This window comes from Wyeomyia smithii, chromosome 1 (genome assembly GCF_029784165.1).
Source record: "Wyeomyia smithii strain HCP4-BCI-WySm-NY-G18 chromosome 1, ASM2978416v1, whole genome shotgun sequence".
Taxonomy (NCBI): Eukaryota; Metazoa; Arthropoda; class Insecta; order Diptera; family Culicidae; genus Wyeomyia; species Wyeomyia smithii.
The window spans coordinates 27,528,216-27,542,964 of record NC_073694.1 but is presented as its reverse complement, the minus strand read 5'-3'; the positions used below and the strand labels follow the sequence as shown (position 1 = coordinate 27,542,964).

The window sequence follows — 14,749 nt, the reverse complement described above, 5'->3', positions numbered from 1 at the left end:
CAGGGCCAGTATCCATGAACCAATTAGTAACAATTAATGAACCGATTGGTCCATCCGTGAATAGATTGTTTTCCACTAATAACAAACCTCAGAACAAATCTGTTAAAGTTAGGCTTGGATTTAAACCAAATCATAAAAGGCAAGCGACTTTCAGAAATCAAAATCATTCTCATGATAGGCGTTGGAATTCGACAAATTTTAAACAGGCAGGTTTCAGGGAAAATCAATTTTATCCAAATCGAGTAAAAGACAGAGTTTGCGATTTTTGTGGAGTACGAGGGCACTTGAAGCGGCGTTGCTTCAAGCGGAAAGACTTAAAACGAGAAGCGATTAACCTGGTGGATCAAATGAAACCAGGACCCTCTGTTACACATAATCTGCCGGCTTTGATGGAACGAATGAGAACTGAGGAAACAGATAGTGACTCGGATGAAGGTATTCTGGAATGCATGAATGTGACGTCTATAAATAAGGTTAATGAACCATGTTTGGTGCATGTGCTGGTAGAAGGAAAACAGTTAGAAATGGAGGTTGACTGTGGTTCCTCCGTTTCTGTAATGAGTAAAACACAGTATTTCTCACATTTTGATAAATCTTTACAAAAATCTTTGAAGCAATTGATAGTTGTCAACGGTGCCAAACTGATTATTGAAGGAGAAGTTAAAGTTTTAGTTTCTTTCAGGGGAACAACAGAGGTTTTGAAACTTTTAGTACTTAATTGTGAGAATACATTTATTCCTCTGTTTGGCAGGCCGTGGTTGGACGCCTTGAATCCAAATTGGAGAGAGTTTTTCTCTAATTTTTTGGAAATAAATAATACTATGGGAGACAGCAGTTGTTCAATTGTCTCTGAAATCAAACAAAAATTTGGACATTTATTCCAAAAAGATTTTTCTTCGCCGATCAAAGGTTTTGATGCGGATTTAGAACTAAAAACAGATAGACCAATTTTTTAAAAATTTTATGACGTTCCCTATCGTTTAAGGGATAAAATTATGTCGTATTTGGACAAGCTGGAGCGAGAGAAAGCAATTACTCCTGTTCAAACTAGTGAATGGGCTTCTCCAGTGATCGCATTAGCGAAGAAAGACAATGAAATTAGACTTGTAATTGATTGCAAGGTTTCTATTAACAAGGTAATTATTCCAAATACTTACCCGTTACCTACAGCCCAAGATCTTTTTGCTGGTTTGGCTGGGTGCAAAGTTTTTTTTGTGCGCTAGATTAAGAAGGCGCATATACCCAGTTAGCTCTTTCTAAACGTTCAAGAAAATTTATGGTGATAAATACGATTAAGGGCTTATTCACTTATAATAGATTACCACAGGGTGCATCGTCTAGTGCATCAATATTCCAGCAAGTAATGGATCAGGTTCTAAAGGGTTTAGATTTTGTTTATTGCTATTTAGATGATGTTCTTATAGCAGGGACTAGTTTGGAAGATTGCAAACAGAAGCTTTTTGAGGTTTTAAAAAGACTCAACAATGCGAATATTAAAATCAATTTCGAAAAATGCAAATTTTTTGTAACGGTTCTTCCATATTTGGGACACATTATTAGCCAAAAAGGGCTGATGCCTTGCCCGGACAAAATCTCTACAATTCAGCAAGCAAAAATTCCTAAGAATGTGACAGAACTCAAATCTTTTTTGGGTTTAATAAATTACTACAATAAATTCATTCCTCCTTTGTCTTCAAAGTTGTATCAATTATACAAACTTTTGAAGAATGACGTTAAGTTTATATGGACTGATGAATGTAACAAAGTTTTTGAGGAAAGTAAAAAGGCTTTGCTGAATTCAAATATTTTGGAATTTTATGACTCAAATAAACCTATTGCGATCATTTTGGATGCTTCCGGCTACGGTTTGGGAGGAGTAATAATTCATATTATTGATGGGGTTGAGAAACCCATTTGTTTCACATAATTTTCTCTCAATACAGCGCAAAAAAATTATCCTATTCTTCATCTTGAAGCTTTGGCGATGGTTTCGACTATCAAGAAGTTTCACAAATATTTATATGGGAAATTTTTTATGCATATACCGATCATAAGCCTTGAGTAGGAATCTTTGGGAAAGAGGGTAAACATTCAATATATGTGACTAGATTACAGCGATATATTTAAGAACTTTCAATTCATAGTTTTGAAATAAAGTATAGGCCCTCTGTTCAAATGGGAGACGCGGATTTTTGTCCCAGGTTTCCATTGGAGCAGATGGTGCCAGCTGAATTTGATAAACAATATGTCAAAAGTATTAATTTTAGTCAAAATTTGCCAATTGACTATAAACAGGTTGCTTCAGGAACAAAGAATGATAAATTTCTGCAACAGATAGTGACCTATATGAAACATGGTTGGCCTAAACGTATTGACAAGCGTTTTGCAGATATATTTTCGAGTCAGCAAGACTTGGAGCTTTTTGACGATTGGTTGCTCTTTAAAGACAGGGTGATTATACCAGAGGCAATGCAAAGCGATGTTTTAAGACTTTTACATGCCAATCACGGGGGAATGGTTAAAATGAAGCAATTGGCAAGGCGATACATATATTGGTTTGGGATAAACAAAGACATAGAAAATTTTGTTGCTAGTTGCGATGCATGCAACGGTATGGCGATAGTCCCAAAATCTCATATCAAATCTCAATGGATCCCTATTACTAGAGCTTGTAGTCGAGTACATATAGATTTCTTCTTTTTCCAAAACCACACTTTTTTAATTATCGTGGATAGTTTCTCGAAGTGGGTGGAAATAGAGTGGATGAAGAGAGGTACAGACACAGGCAATACATTGAAAAAGCTCGTTGCATATTTTGCTCGATTTGGTTTGCCCGATGTTCTAGTTTCGGACGGTGGTCCTCCATTTAATTCACAAGCTTTTGTAGATTTTCTAGAAAGACAAGAAATTAAAGTCTTTAAGAGTCCTCCATACAATCCTGCCAGGAATGGTCAGGCGGAGAGATTAGTAAGAACAGTAAAAGAGGTACTTAAGAAATTTCTACTAGATCCAGAAGTAGCTGAATTGAATTTGGAGGATCAGATTAATTTGTTTTTAATAAACTATCGTAATAGTTCGACAATTGATGGACAATTTCCATCAGAAAAAATCTTCTCTTTTACGCCTAAGACACTAATAGACCTAACCCATCCAAAAAAGAATTATAAACAATATTTAACACCGCTAACAAAGCATGACCCACCTATGCAACCGAATGATGAGGTTAAGGCAAAGGATAAAAACGCTATAGATGTAGCGAATCCTTTGGAAAATCTGATGGCTGGCGACGAGGTGTGGTACAAAAACCACGACACACGTAGCCATGCTCGATGGATAAAGGCAACATTTCTAAGGCAGGTTTCTAAAAATGTCTTTCAGGTGGAAATTGGAAACGTGCCAATAAGCGCACATAGAGGCCAAATTAGGATGGCCAAAACAAACTCGCTCGTTCAGCCAAACGTGCGTTTCTCTGTCGGGATGGCGGAGTCGACGGTGACTGCAGGAAACCAGGAAGAGGTGCAAGAAGGATTCAGGGGGTTCCCGGAGGAGTTTTCTGCGCGTTCGCGGAAAAGGAAAATAATAACAAATTCTCCCGTCAGAAGATCCAAAAGGAAAAAGGTCGTTAAGACCGATCGAGGTTTTATATACAATTAATTAATTATGTTAATGCTCTGAATTATATTGTAAATTAAGAAATGATCTATTCTATTTTTCGAATAATTATAAACTTAAAACTATGTATCTTATATTAGAAATAATTACATGTATATTTTTTATTTTACGCAAATTCAGATTATTTATAAAACTTAAGAATTAATAAAGTTTGTTAATTCTTTCAAATATTTTGAAAACTAAAAAGGGAAGAGTTGTTGCATACAAGTATCGATTTTCGATACTTCAATTTTACCTAAAATATATAGGAACCAAATTAGAGTGCTGTTCGGATTCGAGCAGCTCTGTCAAAAGAGATTCTACACGCTGCTTTATTTTAACTCTAATTTGATAATATCTGCTCAGTTTGGTATTCTTATGCAAAACGTCAAAAGTGAGTTATCGGGTACTGGATAATTGAGTAACATTTACCCAAATTTTCATAATTACCATGTTTACTCAGTTTTGAGTTATTATCCATGATGTTTACTCACCCCTGAGTATATGTATATGTCAAATGTTTTCAACAGCGATATTATCTGTTTCCGAAGAACAATTGGTGTCGCTTTTTATTCGTTTGCTAGCAGTAAGTATTTGATCTTTCATCAAATCAATAATTTCCTAATCAATTACATTCCAAACAACATGTAACAATATTCCATAACGATTTCAGCCCAACATCATTATTGCAGAGGATTTGAAAACATAAAAAACATCTCTTCAAAATGAACAACCGCATGTTGTGTGTCCTGCGATACCGTTTTAAGTCGGGCTTTTATTCGTGATAATGAACGGAAACATTTGTATCGATGTACAGTGCCAAATACATGCAATCGATACAATTTAAATCCTTCGCAGTGTTTAGTGACGGATGATGATACTGTACTAAAACATGAGCCACAGTTCACGGGCAACTGTGAACCGGTTTGTTGCCGCATTATATAAAGACACGTGAATGATTTAAAACTTATAATGTTTCGATGAAAAATAAATCTATGATTTTGATTGTTCTGAATTTATTTTATTTATTGAGTAAGATCTACAAAAACCAGAAATCATCAAATTTCCAAATTTAGGCAAACTGGGTAACTTGTACTCATTTTCGTTAATTCCTGGTTTGCATAAACAGAGTAGATTCTAATAAGTTTTTGACGTATGAAGCCCTTACTCAGAAGTGAGTAACCGTAAAAGTACTCAAATTAGGGTACCTCCACTTTTTTCAAAAATGGGTCATATCTAACTCACTTTAGAGTAACAAATAATGAGCGTGTAATAAATGCAAACGACGTGAAGTTGAGCGTCAGTTCATTTCCAGCATCCAAACAGTTAAGTTTGTAGGTTTATTTGTATCTAAGTGTTATTAAGTGTTATTAAGTGGCAGAACCACATAATATATTATAAGATAGAATCTTCAAACCTTGGTCGTTCTAAATTTGGGTTTCCGGATTGATATTAATAGTTAAAACAGGATAATAAACTCCAAACAGTGATTTTATTCAGAGCGTGGTACCATTCGAGTAGTTCATTTTGTACCAACTTTTTTGAAAGATTTCTTCCTGAGTGTGGTAACACCACATACATAAGACATACGTAAGACTCAGGAAGAAATCTTCCAAAAAAAGTTGGTAGAAAATGAACTACTCGAAAGTACCAACCTCTGTAAAAAAACCTCTGTTTGAGTAGTTTATGGTGGTTGTGTACCTGCGCAGCCCTGCATTTGTCTCGTTCCCACTCGAAAAATGCAGTTTTGATTTTGTAAACAACTTTTTGACAGTTTCGTAAGGGATTTTGTTGAGGGCTCGAGTAGAGCCGCGATGAAGAAAATTCATTCCGTTCATTTTCGTCGAGTAGTTCATACTTGTGTTGATACCGGGTGATGTGGGGCAAAGAGTACCAAAAAAAAATCGCTAGTGTTACGTATGTCTAAGTATGTGGTAACACCACATACATAAGACATACGTGACACTGGCGTTTTTTTTTCCTGGTACACGTTGCCCCATAGTACTCCGTACCTCGCCCTGTCAAACTGCTCGATAAATAATGAACACAATGAATTTTCTCTTTCTCGGCCTTATCCAGCCTCAAAGAAAACCCCATAAGGAACTGTCAAAAAGTTATTTACAAAATCAATGCAGCATTTTTCGAGTAGGAACGAGACAAATGCAGGGCTGCGCAAGTACACTGCCTTCAAAGGAAACTCAAACAAAGGTTTTTTACAGAGGTTGGTACTTTCGAGTAGTTCATTTTGTACCAACTCTTTTGGAAGATTTCTTCCTGAGTGTTACGTATGTCTTATGTATGTGGTAACACTATTGAAGTAAGTGAAACCACATACATAAGACATACGTAACACTCAGGAAGAAATCTTCCAAAAAAGTTGGTACAAAATGAACTACTCGAAAGTAACAACCACTGTAAAAAAAACCTCTGTTTGAGTTGTTTTTGAAGGCAGTGTGCCTGCACAGCCCTGCATTTGTCTCGTTCCTACTCGAAAAATGCTGCATTGATTTTGTAAATAACTTTTTGACAGTTCCTTATGGAATTTTCTTTGGGGCTCGATAAGGCCGAGAAAAAGAAAATTCATTTTGTTCATTATTTATCGAGCAGTTTGACAGGGCGAGGTACGGAGTACTATGGGGCAACGTGTACCAGAAAAAAACGCCAGTGTTACGTATGTCTTATGTATGTGGTGAAACGCTCATCATTCATATCAGTGCTTGTGTGTAATTACCTTTCCGTTTCAAGCTTACTGCTCTACTATACCTAGCCTCTGTCCATCCTAACAATATCGACTAGTTACAATTGGGTCCTAACGTTTTAAACGGTTTTCTGATTTTTATATATCAGCTGAAAGAGTGAAATTTTCTGAGCAAAACGTGATTTTAAAAAAATGTTTATCGTTTTTCTTAGATTTTTAAATGAAGAATAAAAAACTGCTCGAAATGCCTTAAATGACAGTTCTCTTATATACCGTACATGGGCGAAACTTCATCTAAGACCTTTCGAGCAGTTTTTTCATTCTTCATTTAAAAATCGAAGGAAAACGATAAACATTTTTTGAGAATCACGTTTTGCTCAGAAAAAGCGGCTTTTTCAAATGATGGTGCTTATTACGGGAGTCACTTCACGGTGAAATATATTTCACTCTCACGCTCACTTCATTTTTTTAGACCTATTCCCGATACCACCTAAAGTGAGGTGACAAAAATTACCTCCGTGGAGTGAGATTGACAGTGAAGTGAAATTGAGAATAGGACAAGTGAAATGAGATTGTTCCCCAGCTTAAAAATCTCTAAGTCCCAGAAAGTCTTTTGTCCGTTTTTTTAGATAACACCAGATCTTGACGTGTTCTGCATTTCTAAGACGTTTGGCATCAAAAAAAATGTTTTTTTCGGTATCGAGAATTTCCTGAACTAGTTCCTTTTTTTCTTCATCCGGCAAAAAAATGAAAATTTGACCGCTTTCAGGCACGGATCAAATTCTGATTCGTTTCGTTACTGAAGAATAAATCCAATGTTTACCATTAGATCACAAATCAATCGACTTTAAAACTTATGGCATCTTCGTGGAATCATTCCACCGTTCAAAATGGTCGTGAAATAATTCCACGCGAAACGTCGCTTTTTCCGTTCTCACTTCACTGATATGACACTCGTAATAACCCAGATTCCGCGACAGATGTCACTTTGCGACGTTTTTCTCACTTACGTGAGTCCCGTAATAGGGTTTTGTTCACTTCACTCTGATTTCACCGTGAAGTGACTCCCGTAATAAGCACCGATATATAAAAACTGGTATAGCTTTAGCACCCAATTCCCTGGAGAACTTTCATATGTTACTCACACCAGTTTTATTATAATAGGGACTTATTTTTTTTGGGGGTGGGTCAACAGGGGTACTGTAGAATCCAGATTGAAGGAAGGGTGTGTGGTGGGGAGCCTGAGAATAAACCCATGCTTAAAGTCCTTGAAACAAAATGGCCTGATTCTACTAAGTTTCGAACCCACGACCACCCGCTTACCAAAGCGGACTCTGTAACCTTGCGGCTACGGAGCTCCCCTGTCCAGGGTACAGACGGTGTTATAAACAGATACGCAAAGAGTGAGGTCGAAAACTCCAAGTGAACCGTCAAATCGAGACTCAAAGTGTACAAAGTAAACAAACTCAGGAGTGCTACTTTTTCGTACAGAATGTGTATTGTAATCAGTATAATTGTTGTGAACCACGTGCAATTATGGTTTGAACGAAAAATGTGTTCGTTATGCTCGTATTATGAGTGATGCATTGAGAATTGAAAAAATGTATAAACAAGCTTTGAAACTCAGTTATATATCCTTACAAAGTTTCGGAATTTCATTACACTTTCTAGTGGGTATAAAAAGTCATGCGAAATTAAATGTGGTTGCCAGCAGGGTTGCCACATTTAAATCTGTTTTCCCTTGAAAAAATCTGAGCATCTGTATCTGGAACAAAAATATCTGTAAAAAAAATCTGTATGGATTAAACATAAAGAACTTTGTGTGTTTTAAGTTTTTATGTTACATAAATAAAATTTTAAGCTTAAAACTAGCAATACTCAGAGGGAGAGATATGCGAAGAGAGTGTTGTGAGCCAAACGAACATGTCAAAATTCGAGCCAAACGAACAAGAAAGATAACACATTGAAAGGTATTGCAATAAGGTTCAATAAAAAATATATTTATTTTTACGCGTTTTTCATGTTTTATTGCTAAAACATGAATTGAGAATGCTCCAAAGTTGCTTCATCACAGTGATTTTTAACTGGTGGTTAACAAACCCTTTGTATGGTCTACAGAATAATGATGAAAGTATATGAAATTAAACATAAACATAAAATTTAACACCTTCACGGTTTTTGTGATGCACTTTATTATTCCCTAGGACTTCCACCGTCACCATCAGTTATACGAGCCGAATGAAAAAGTGAATGAACATTGCGCTTTGAAAAGCGATTTGGCACCTCTGATATGTGAAACCTAGTTGCCAGATCAGCGGTTTTTTCATCGCTCATCTCTCCCTCTGAGGATCTCTTCTTAAAACGTGTGAGGAGTTGAAAACAGGGGGGATCTATCTGTCAAAAACCGTGTAACCAACATATTCGGCAACATGGTGTTTGTTTTGGTTTTTGTTCCTTTTGGTCATTAAATTGATCGATGTGAAATATTATAGAATTGGAATGTTTTTCATCAAAACTCGAGAAACCGCGGAAAACTTTCATGAATGTTGTTTAGCTATTCACATTTTTCCCCCATTATTGTTCATAGTTACAAACATCATGGACCAACAAACGTCATGGATCAACAAACGTCATGGACCAGAGTTGATCTGCGATAACACACACATATATGAAATTTGACAGCAGTGAATCCCCTCTGGTTGAAAATATGTTCAATTTGCTTGATATTTAATGAAATAAAATTTAGAGTGTTTATAAAAATTAATGTCAATTTCGAAAAATCTGTATATCTGTATATACAGATTCTGTACCGTTATTTCGGCCAAAAATCTGTAAAATACAGATCAATCTGTACATGTGGCATCCCTGGTTGCCATAATTGTTTGGAATAGAACATTAGCAAAGGGTTGCCATATTTACTGCTTTTTTCTTTGCGTATTTCTTTATAACACAGTCTCTAGTCCAGGGATAAAATACACAGTTGATATCATGAGTTGGTTTATTTTCACGTCAAGTTGAACAGTAAACTTTCAACGTGCATGCCATGACATATATTTTTGTTTCTTCAGTGCGGAATTTTTTTTGTTGAATTATGAGAAGTTTTGATTGGCTACTATTCTCTAAACATTGAAATATATAATCACACAGAAATCAAAAAGTTTTTCTGTCCGCAATTGTGCGAGCAAAATGGAGAAAATTTTCCAAATAAAGGTAGAAGAACTTGTAATATTTGACACTTTGCCTGCGGAAGAGGAAACTGCCTTCGAGGGCAACGATATGTGCTCTGGCGAAAACACAGGTGTGATACAACCTGTGACGGATATCAGTGATGTAGTTAAGACCACAGCAGCTTGTAGTGGGAAAGCAGCTTCGAGCTCCAGGTAATTTTGTGCTTTTTGGTGGAAAAGTAGACTTCAGAATCAAAAATCTTTTTTTTTAGCAGAAAGGACAACCTGGAAAATCATAGCAGAACGAGCAGAACTCACACCGGGGAACGTCTCTTTGCATGTAAAATCTGTAACAAAACATTCAGTACTCCTAGAAATCTACGATATCATATAAATACTCATACACGTGACTTTGAGTGTGACATATGTGGAGGACGTTTCCCCTTTAAAAAAAGATTATCATCCCACATGAATATACACCGCATAGATTGCCCACATCAGTGTCGAATATGCGATAAAAAATTCCCAAATACGCACGATCTCGCAGATCATATGCCTCGGCACACTAAAGAACGACCCTTTAAATGCACAACCTGTAGCAGATCGTTCAAGAGATCCAGAGGATTGAAGTTTCATGTTAACAAATTCCACACGGCCGGTCCCTCCTTAAGGTAAGTGCGTTAATGTACGCATTTATTTTCCGAAAGGAAAAGCCTTACATTTCAAATTGTTCAAAACCAATGACAAATAGCAAATTACCTTTTCGCCGAGAATATAACTTTTCTAGAATTTCATCAGATGCTTTTTTTTCTGTTGTAACAGTTTGAAACCGAGGAACCGCACTTGGAAACTACCTTTCGCTTGTGATTTTTGCAGCAGAACATGCAGCACACCTGAACGTTTGCACCACCATATGAGTGCTCATACAGGAGACCGGAACTTCGAGTGTGACATATGCGGACGACGATTTAGCTTCAAAGGTTATTTATCGTCTCACATGAGAAAACACCGGACAGATTGCCTGCATAAGTGCCTGAAGTGCGAGAAAAGTTTTACTACTCAGCTTCGTCTCGAAGACCATATGCACAGTCACAGCGATAAGCGACCCTTCAAATGTGACATTTGCGACATATCAGTCAAGAGATCGACAGCTCTTATGCGTCATATGAAAATGGCCCACAATGTCGATCACCTCCCAAGGTAAGTGGCATTTATGTGTAATGCGGAACTAGTGAGCTTCGTATGCAGAATGTAGCGTAAATGTATTTTTGATGACTCTCTCAAATTTCGTGGTTTCGCTCGACGAGACACAATTTAGCACACTGATTTTGAGTTAGGTAGTTCATTTATCATTTTTTTCAGCAACGCGGAGAGTTTGGAAAAAAATCGGACTGATAACAGCCGAAGCGAATCTAAAGCAAAATACAGCTGCGACATATGCGGTAAACAGTATTCACGCAAAAGTTCTCTTCGCTTACATCTGGAACTCCATCAGAGCACTGTTGTGAGAGCCAGACGGCAATTCCAATGTGAAATCTGTAACGAAGCATTCACACAAGAATCAACATTAGCGCGACACATTGCAGATCACAGCACAAAGCGACACAAGTGTAAGATTTGTGGAAAAGGATATGCTCGCGCACATTGGCTCCTACTGCATATGACTTCTCATACAGAGGAAATACCTGTTAATTGTGATATTTGTGATATATCATGTCAGTCAGCTAAAGCTTTGATAGAACATAAAATAACGCACACCACAGAAAGGCTGCATAAATGTGAAATCTGTGGGAAAGGATTTCCACGTTCTCAAAATCTCATGAAGCATATGAGGTGCCATACTGCAGAACGGCCTTTTAAATGTGATGATTGCGGGTCCGCATACAAGTCACCTATTGGTTTGAGAGAGCATCAGATAAAGCACGGCTTTGAGAGTCGACATAAATGCGAAATTTGTGAAAATAGTTTTGTCAGTCCTGGACGGCTCAAACTGCATATGACTAGTCATACTGAAGAACGACCTTTTAAGTGTGATATTTGCGGGTCCGCCTATAAGGTAGCTGGTAGTTTAAAAGTACATCAAAATAAGCACACCACTGAGCAGCCATGCAAATGCGAAATTTGCGGGAAACAGTTTTTATTTCCTTCTCACATGAAGGAGCATATGCTTCGCCATACTAATGAACGGCCTTTCAAATGCAATATATGCGATCGACCATTTAAGTCACCCTATAAAGTGAAAATGCATAAAAGAAGATGCCATGGAGAGTGGCCTAGTTGATCGGTTTAGGTTGTTTGCTGTTGAGAATGGCGCGATGCGATAGTTGAGTTTCAATATACAGGACAAGACATGCGTTATTTGCCATCAAGTAGAATTATTCACAGTCTGATTGACGAGTAGTAATTTAATATTGATAAGTTAATAGTTAATAAGTTTAGCAACACAAACTGAGCATTTAAATAAGGGCTCATTAACCCAGAGTACACCAAATAAAATTTAGGGGATAATCCCTGGACAAATTTTCTCAACTCAGTAATTCCAAAAGTCTCCTGTTGATTCAGAATAAATCCGAAATGGCTGGCAGAAAAGTATCCTGTACAGAATCACTTCAATTACCGGTTCTGGTAGGCTTTAAATGGTGAATTAAAAACTTGGAAGGAGCGTTAAACTTAGCTCTGGCCCTCCACGAGTCATATGATACAATTGACTACCAGTTGAAACATGGATACAACCGGTTGGCGTTGCCTGGGCAACGTTGTCATCCAACAATATCAAGTGAGAAGGTGCGACGCGATCATTGGCGCGTTAACCATATCTCGACGGCAGAGGAAATGCTTCGCCAACCTGAGCGTTTGTTCTCCATGTTAGGACCGGCTGATAAACGTCCTAGTGTCATCGTTGCGACAGAATTATATCTGATGAACTCAATCCACGTAACTTCGAAATCGTAACACTGCAGAAACTTCGCTGGTCGGAACAGAAGGTATGGAAAAGCAAACATCGAGAGGCTACCTTTTATCAGAGCCGTGGCACTACCAACTAGCTTTGGACTGGCTTCATAGTGCTGGGTAGGATGCGCCAACGCGTGATCGGGTGGCAGCCGATCAGTGCGAGGATGTGTAAGTTGAGAATTCGAGGCCGGTTTATCATCAACATGCACTGCTCACACGAAGGAAGAGCCGACGATGAGAAAAAAACGTTCTATGCGCAGCTGAAGCAGGTGTATGGGACGTTAAAATCGTCATCAGTGATATGAACGCTCAGATAGGATGGGAGGCAATGTACAGACAGGTGATCGAGTAGCCTGCACGCCGCATAAGATAATAACGGCCAACGATGAGTGAACTTTGCAGCTTCCCGCGGTATGGTAGTCAGAAGTACCTTCTTCCCCCGCAAAGACATCCACAAAGCTACCTGGAGATCACCTGACTTACAAGTGGAGAACCAAATCGACCACGTTCTAATCGATGGTAAATTCTTTTCAGACGTCATCAACATTCGCACCTACCGCAGTGTAAATTTTCATTCGGACCTTTACCTTGTTGCAGTATGCATGCGCTCAAAACTTTCGGTGGTGCGAAACACGCGTTAAAGTTGCCCAACGCGACCAAACCAAACATCGGGACACTACGGGGCGCCGAAGTTGCACGGGAGTACGCGCAGCAGCTGGAAGCAGAATTACCGACGAAAGAGCAGCTTGGTGCAGCTGCTCTTAAGGTTGGCTGCAGGGACAATCGATCAGTAATAGATAGAACTGCTGTAGCGGCACTTGGTACAATCGCTCCGAACAGGAAACAGTTAATGGAAGAGAAAAATGCAGCATTAGCGAAAATGCTGCAACACCAAACGAGGGCGAAGTGCTACCGAGGCGCACGGAACAGGCAAAACTAGCTTTTACGCAAGAAGAAGCGCCAGCAGGAATATCTATATCACGAGGCGATGGAGGAACTGTACCGTGCGAATGATACATGAAAGTTCTACGAGAAGTTGAACAGTTCGCACAAAGGCGATGTGACATGTTCTCACGAACAAGTGTAAGGTGGTTAAAAGGTGGAAGCAGTACTACGATGAGCACCTTAATGGCGATGTAGCAGAGGACGACGACGAAGTCGTAGTAGACCTTAGTGTACGCGCAGATGACGAAAAAGTTCCAGCCCCTGACCTCTAGGAGGTTAGAGAGGAGATCGACCAGCAGAAAAACAATAAAGCCGCTGTGGCTGACCAACTCCCTAGCGAGCTGTTAAAACACGATATGATACAAACACTGAAACGCTTGTTCAGCTACAATTCAGTATATATATATATACAGCCAATGTAAAATTGTTTATGAAATAAACTGGGAATAGTTGTACGGGTTAAATCGATACGTATGCATGGATGTCAAGATAGACGAATCGGCAACGCGTTCTACCAGTAACCTCATGAGCATGTGTTCGAAATTAAAGACTAGCAGTAAAATAATTGAATATACTAAAAATGTAATTTTTAAAAACAATATAAAAATAAACGAACAATAAAAAAATTGTCTAATTAAAACGAAAATATATTTTTAATTCTATTGATCATAGCTGTAATAAAGTTGGAAAAGCACTTTTTCAAGTTTTTAAGGAAGACAGAATGTACAATTTAAGCCATGGAACTGTCATATAGGCGTTTATTCAGACTATAAACCAGCTACTGTTGGCTGTAAAAGAGTTTTGACGTAGAACTACGTTTTTCTTTAGCCTGCCACATAGGGATATAAATAGGAAAACTATTAACGAAAAGGGGACGAAAATTGTCCCTTTTTAAATGCTCAACCGATTTCCTTCATTCTTGCAGCAATTGATTGGAAAATTATACACGCATCCACCCGAATGTAGAAAAGTGTTGATTGATTATGCGAACTATTGAAAATTGCCAAGCCTTGTTGAAACGAAAATTACGTCCTCTGATTGGTCGCTTGCTGCCTTTCCCTAAAAAGGTCGACAGAATAGTATAACTAGTTAGCCGCATCGTAGCGAATTGCGGAAGTAGCAGCAGCGGGTTGCGCCAATAAACAAATCGCATCACGTTACTAAGCAGTAGCAAGGTAGCACCAAACGTCTCGATTTGCCAGTTAAGGGCATCGGCCATCTTCCCGCAATAAAGTTTTGCTTTATCACGGCAACAACAGCACAGAATGCTGAATCCAAGAAAACACAATCTGTCGCGGCCGTCTTATTTACTGAATGCGAAAACAGTGTTTAAAGA

At 38.2% G+C, this 14,749-nt stretch overlaps 1 protein-coding gene across 2 annotated transcripts; it reads left to right on the top strand.

The window, feature by feature from the left end:
• The first annotated feature begins 9,385 nt into the window (after positions 1-9,385).
• Positions 9,386-12,053, top strand: LOC129732352 (zinc finger protein 729-like). Of its 2 annotated transcripts, none has more exons than XM_055693182.1 (4): positions 9,386-9,729; positions 9,792-10,187; positions 10,339-10,716; positions 10,879-12,053. In XM_055693182.1, exons 1-4 carry the CDS (start codon positions 9,536-9,538, stop codon positions 11,795-11,797), a joined length of 1,887 nt encoding a protein of 628 aa, XP_055549157.1. In that variant the 5' UTR covers positions 9,386-9,535; the 3' UTR covers positions 11,798-12,053. The 2 variants fall into 2 exon arrangements, with proteins under 2 accessions (XP_055549157.1, XP_055549147.1); XM_055693172.1 differs by having other exon boundaries at positions 9,789-10,187.
• Positions 12,054-14,749: the final 2,696 nt, after the last annotated feature.

Coding starts and splice junctions, on each gene's coding strand:
- LOC129732352 (XM_055693172.1), top strand. CDS start 9,536: ATGGAGAAAATTTTCCAAATAAAGGTAGAAGAACTTGTAATATTTGAC. Junction 9,730..9,788: donor AAAGCAGCTTCGAGCTCCAG/GTAATTTTGTGC, acceptor CTTTTTTTTTAG/CAGAAAGGACAACCTGGAAA. Junction 10,717..10,878: donor AATGTCGATCACCTCCCAAG/GTAAGTGGCATT, acceptor CATTTTTTTCAG/CAACGCGGAGAGTTTGGAAA.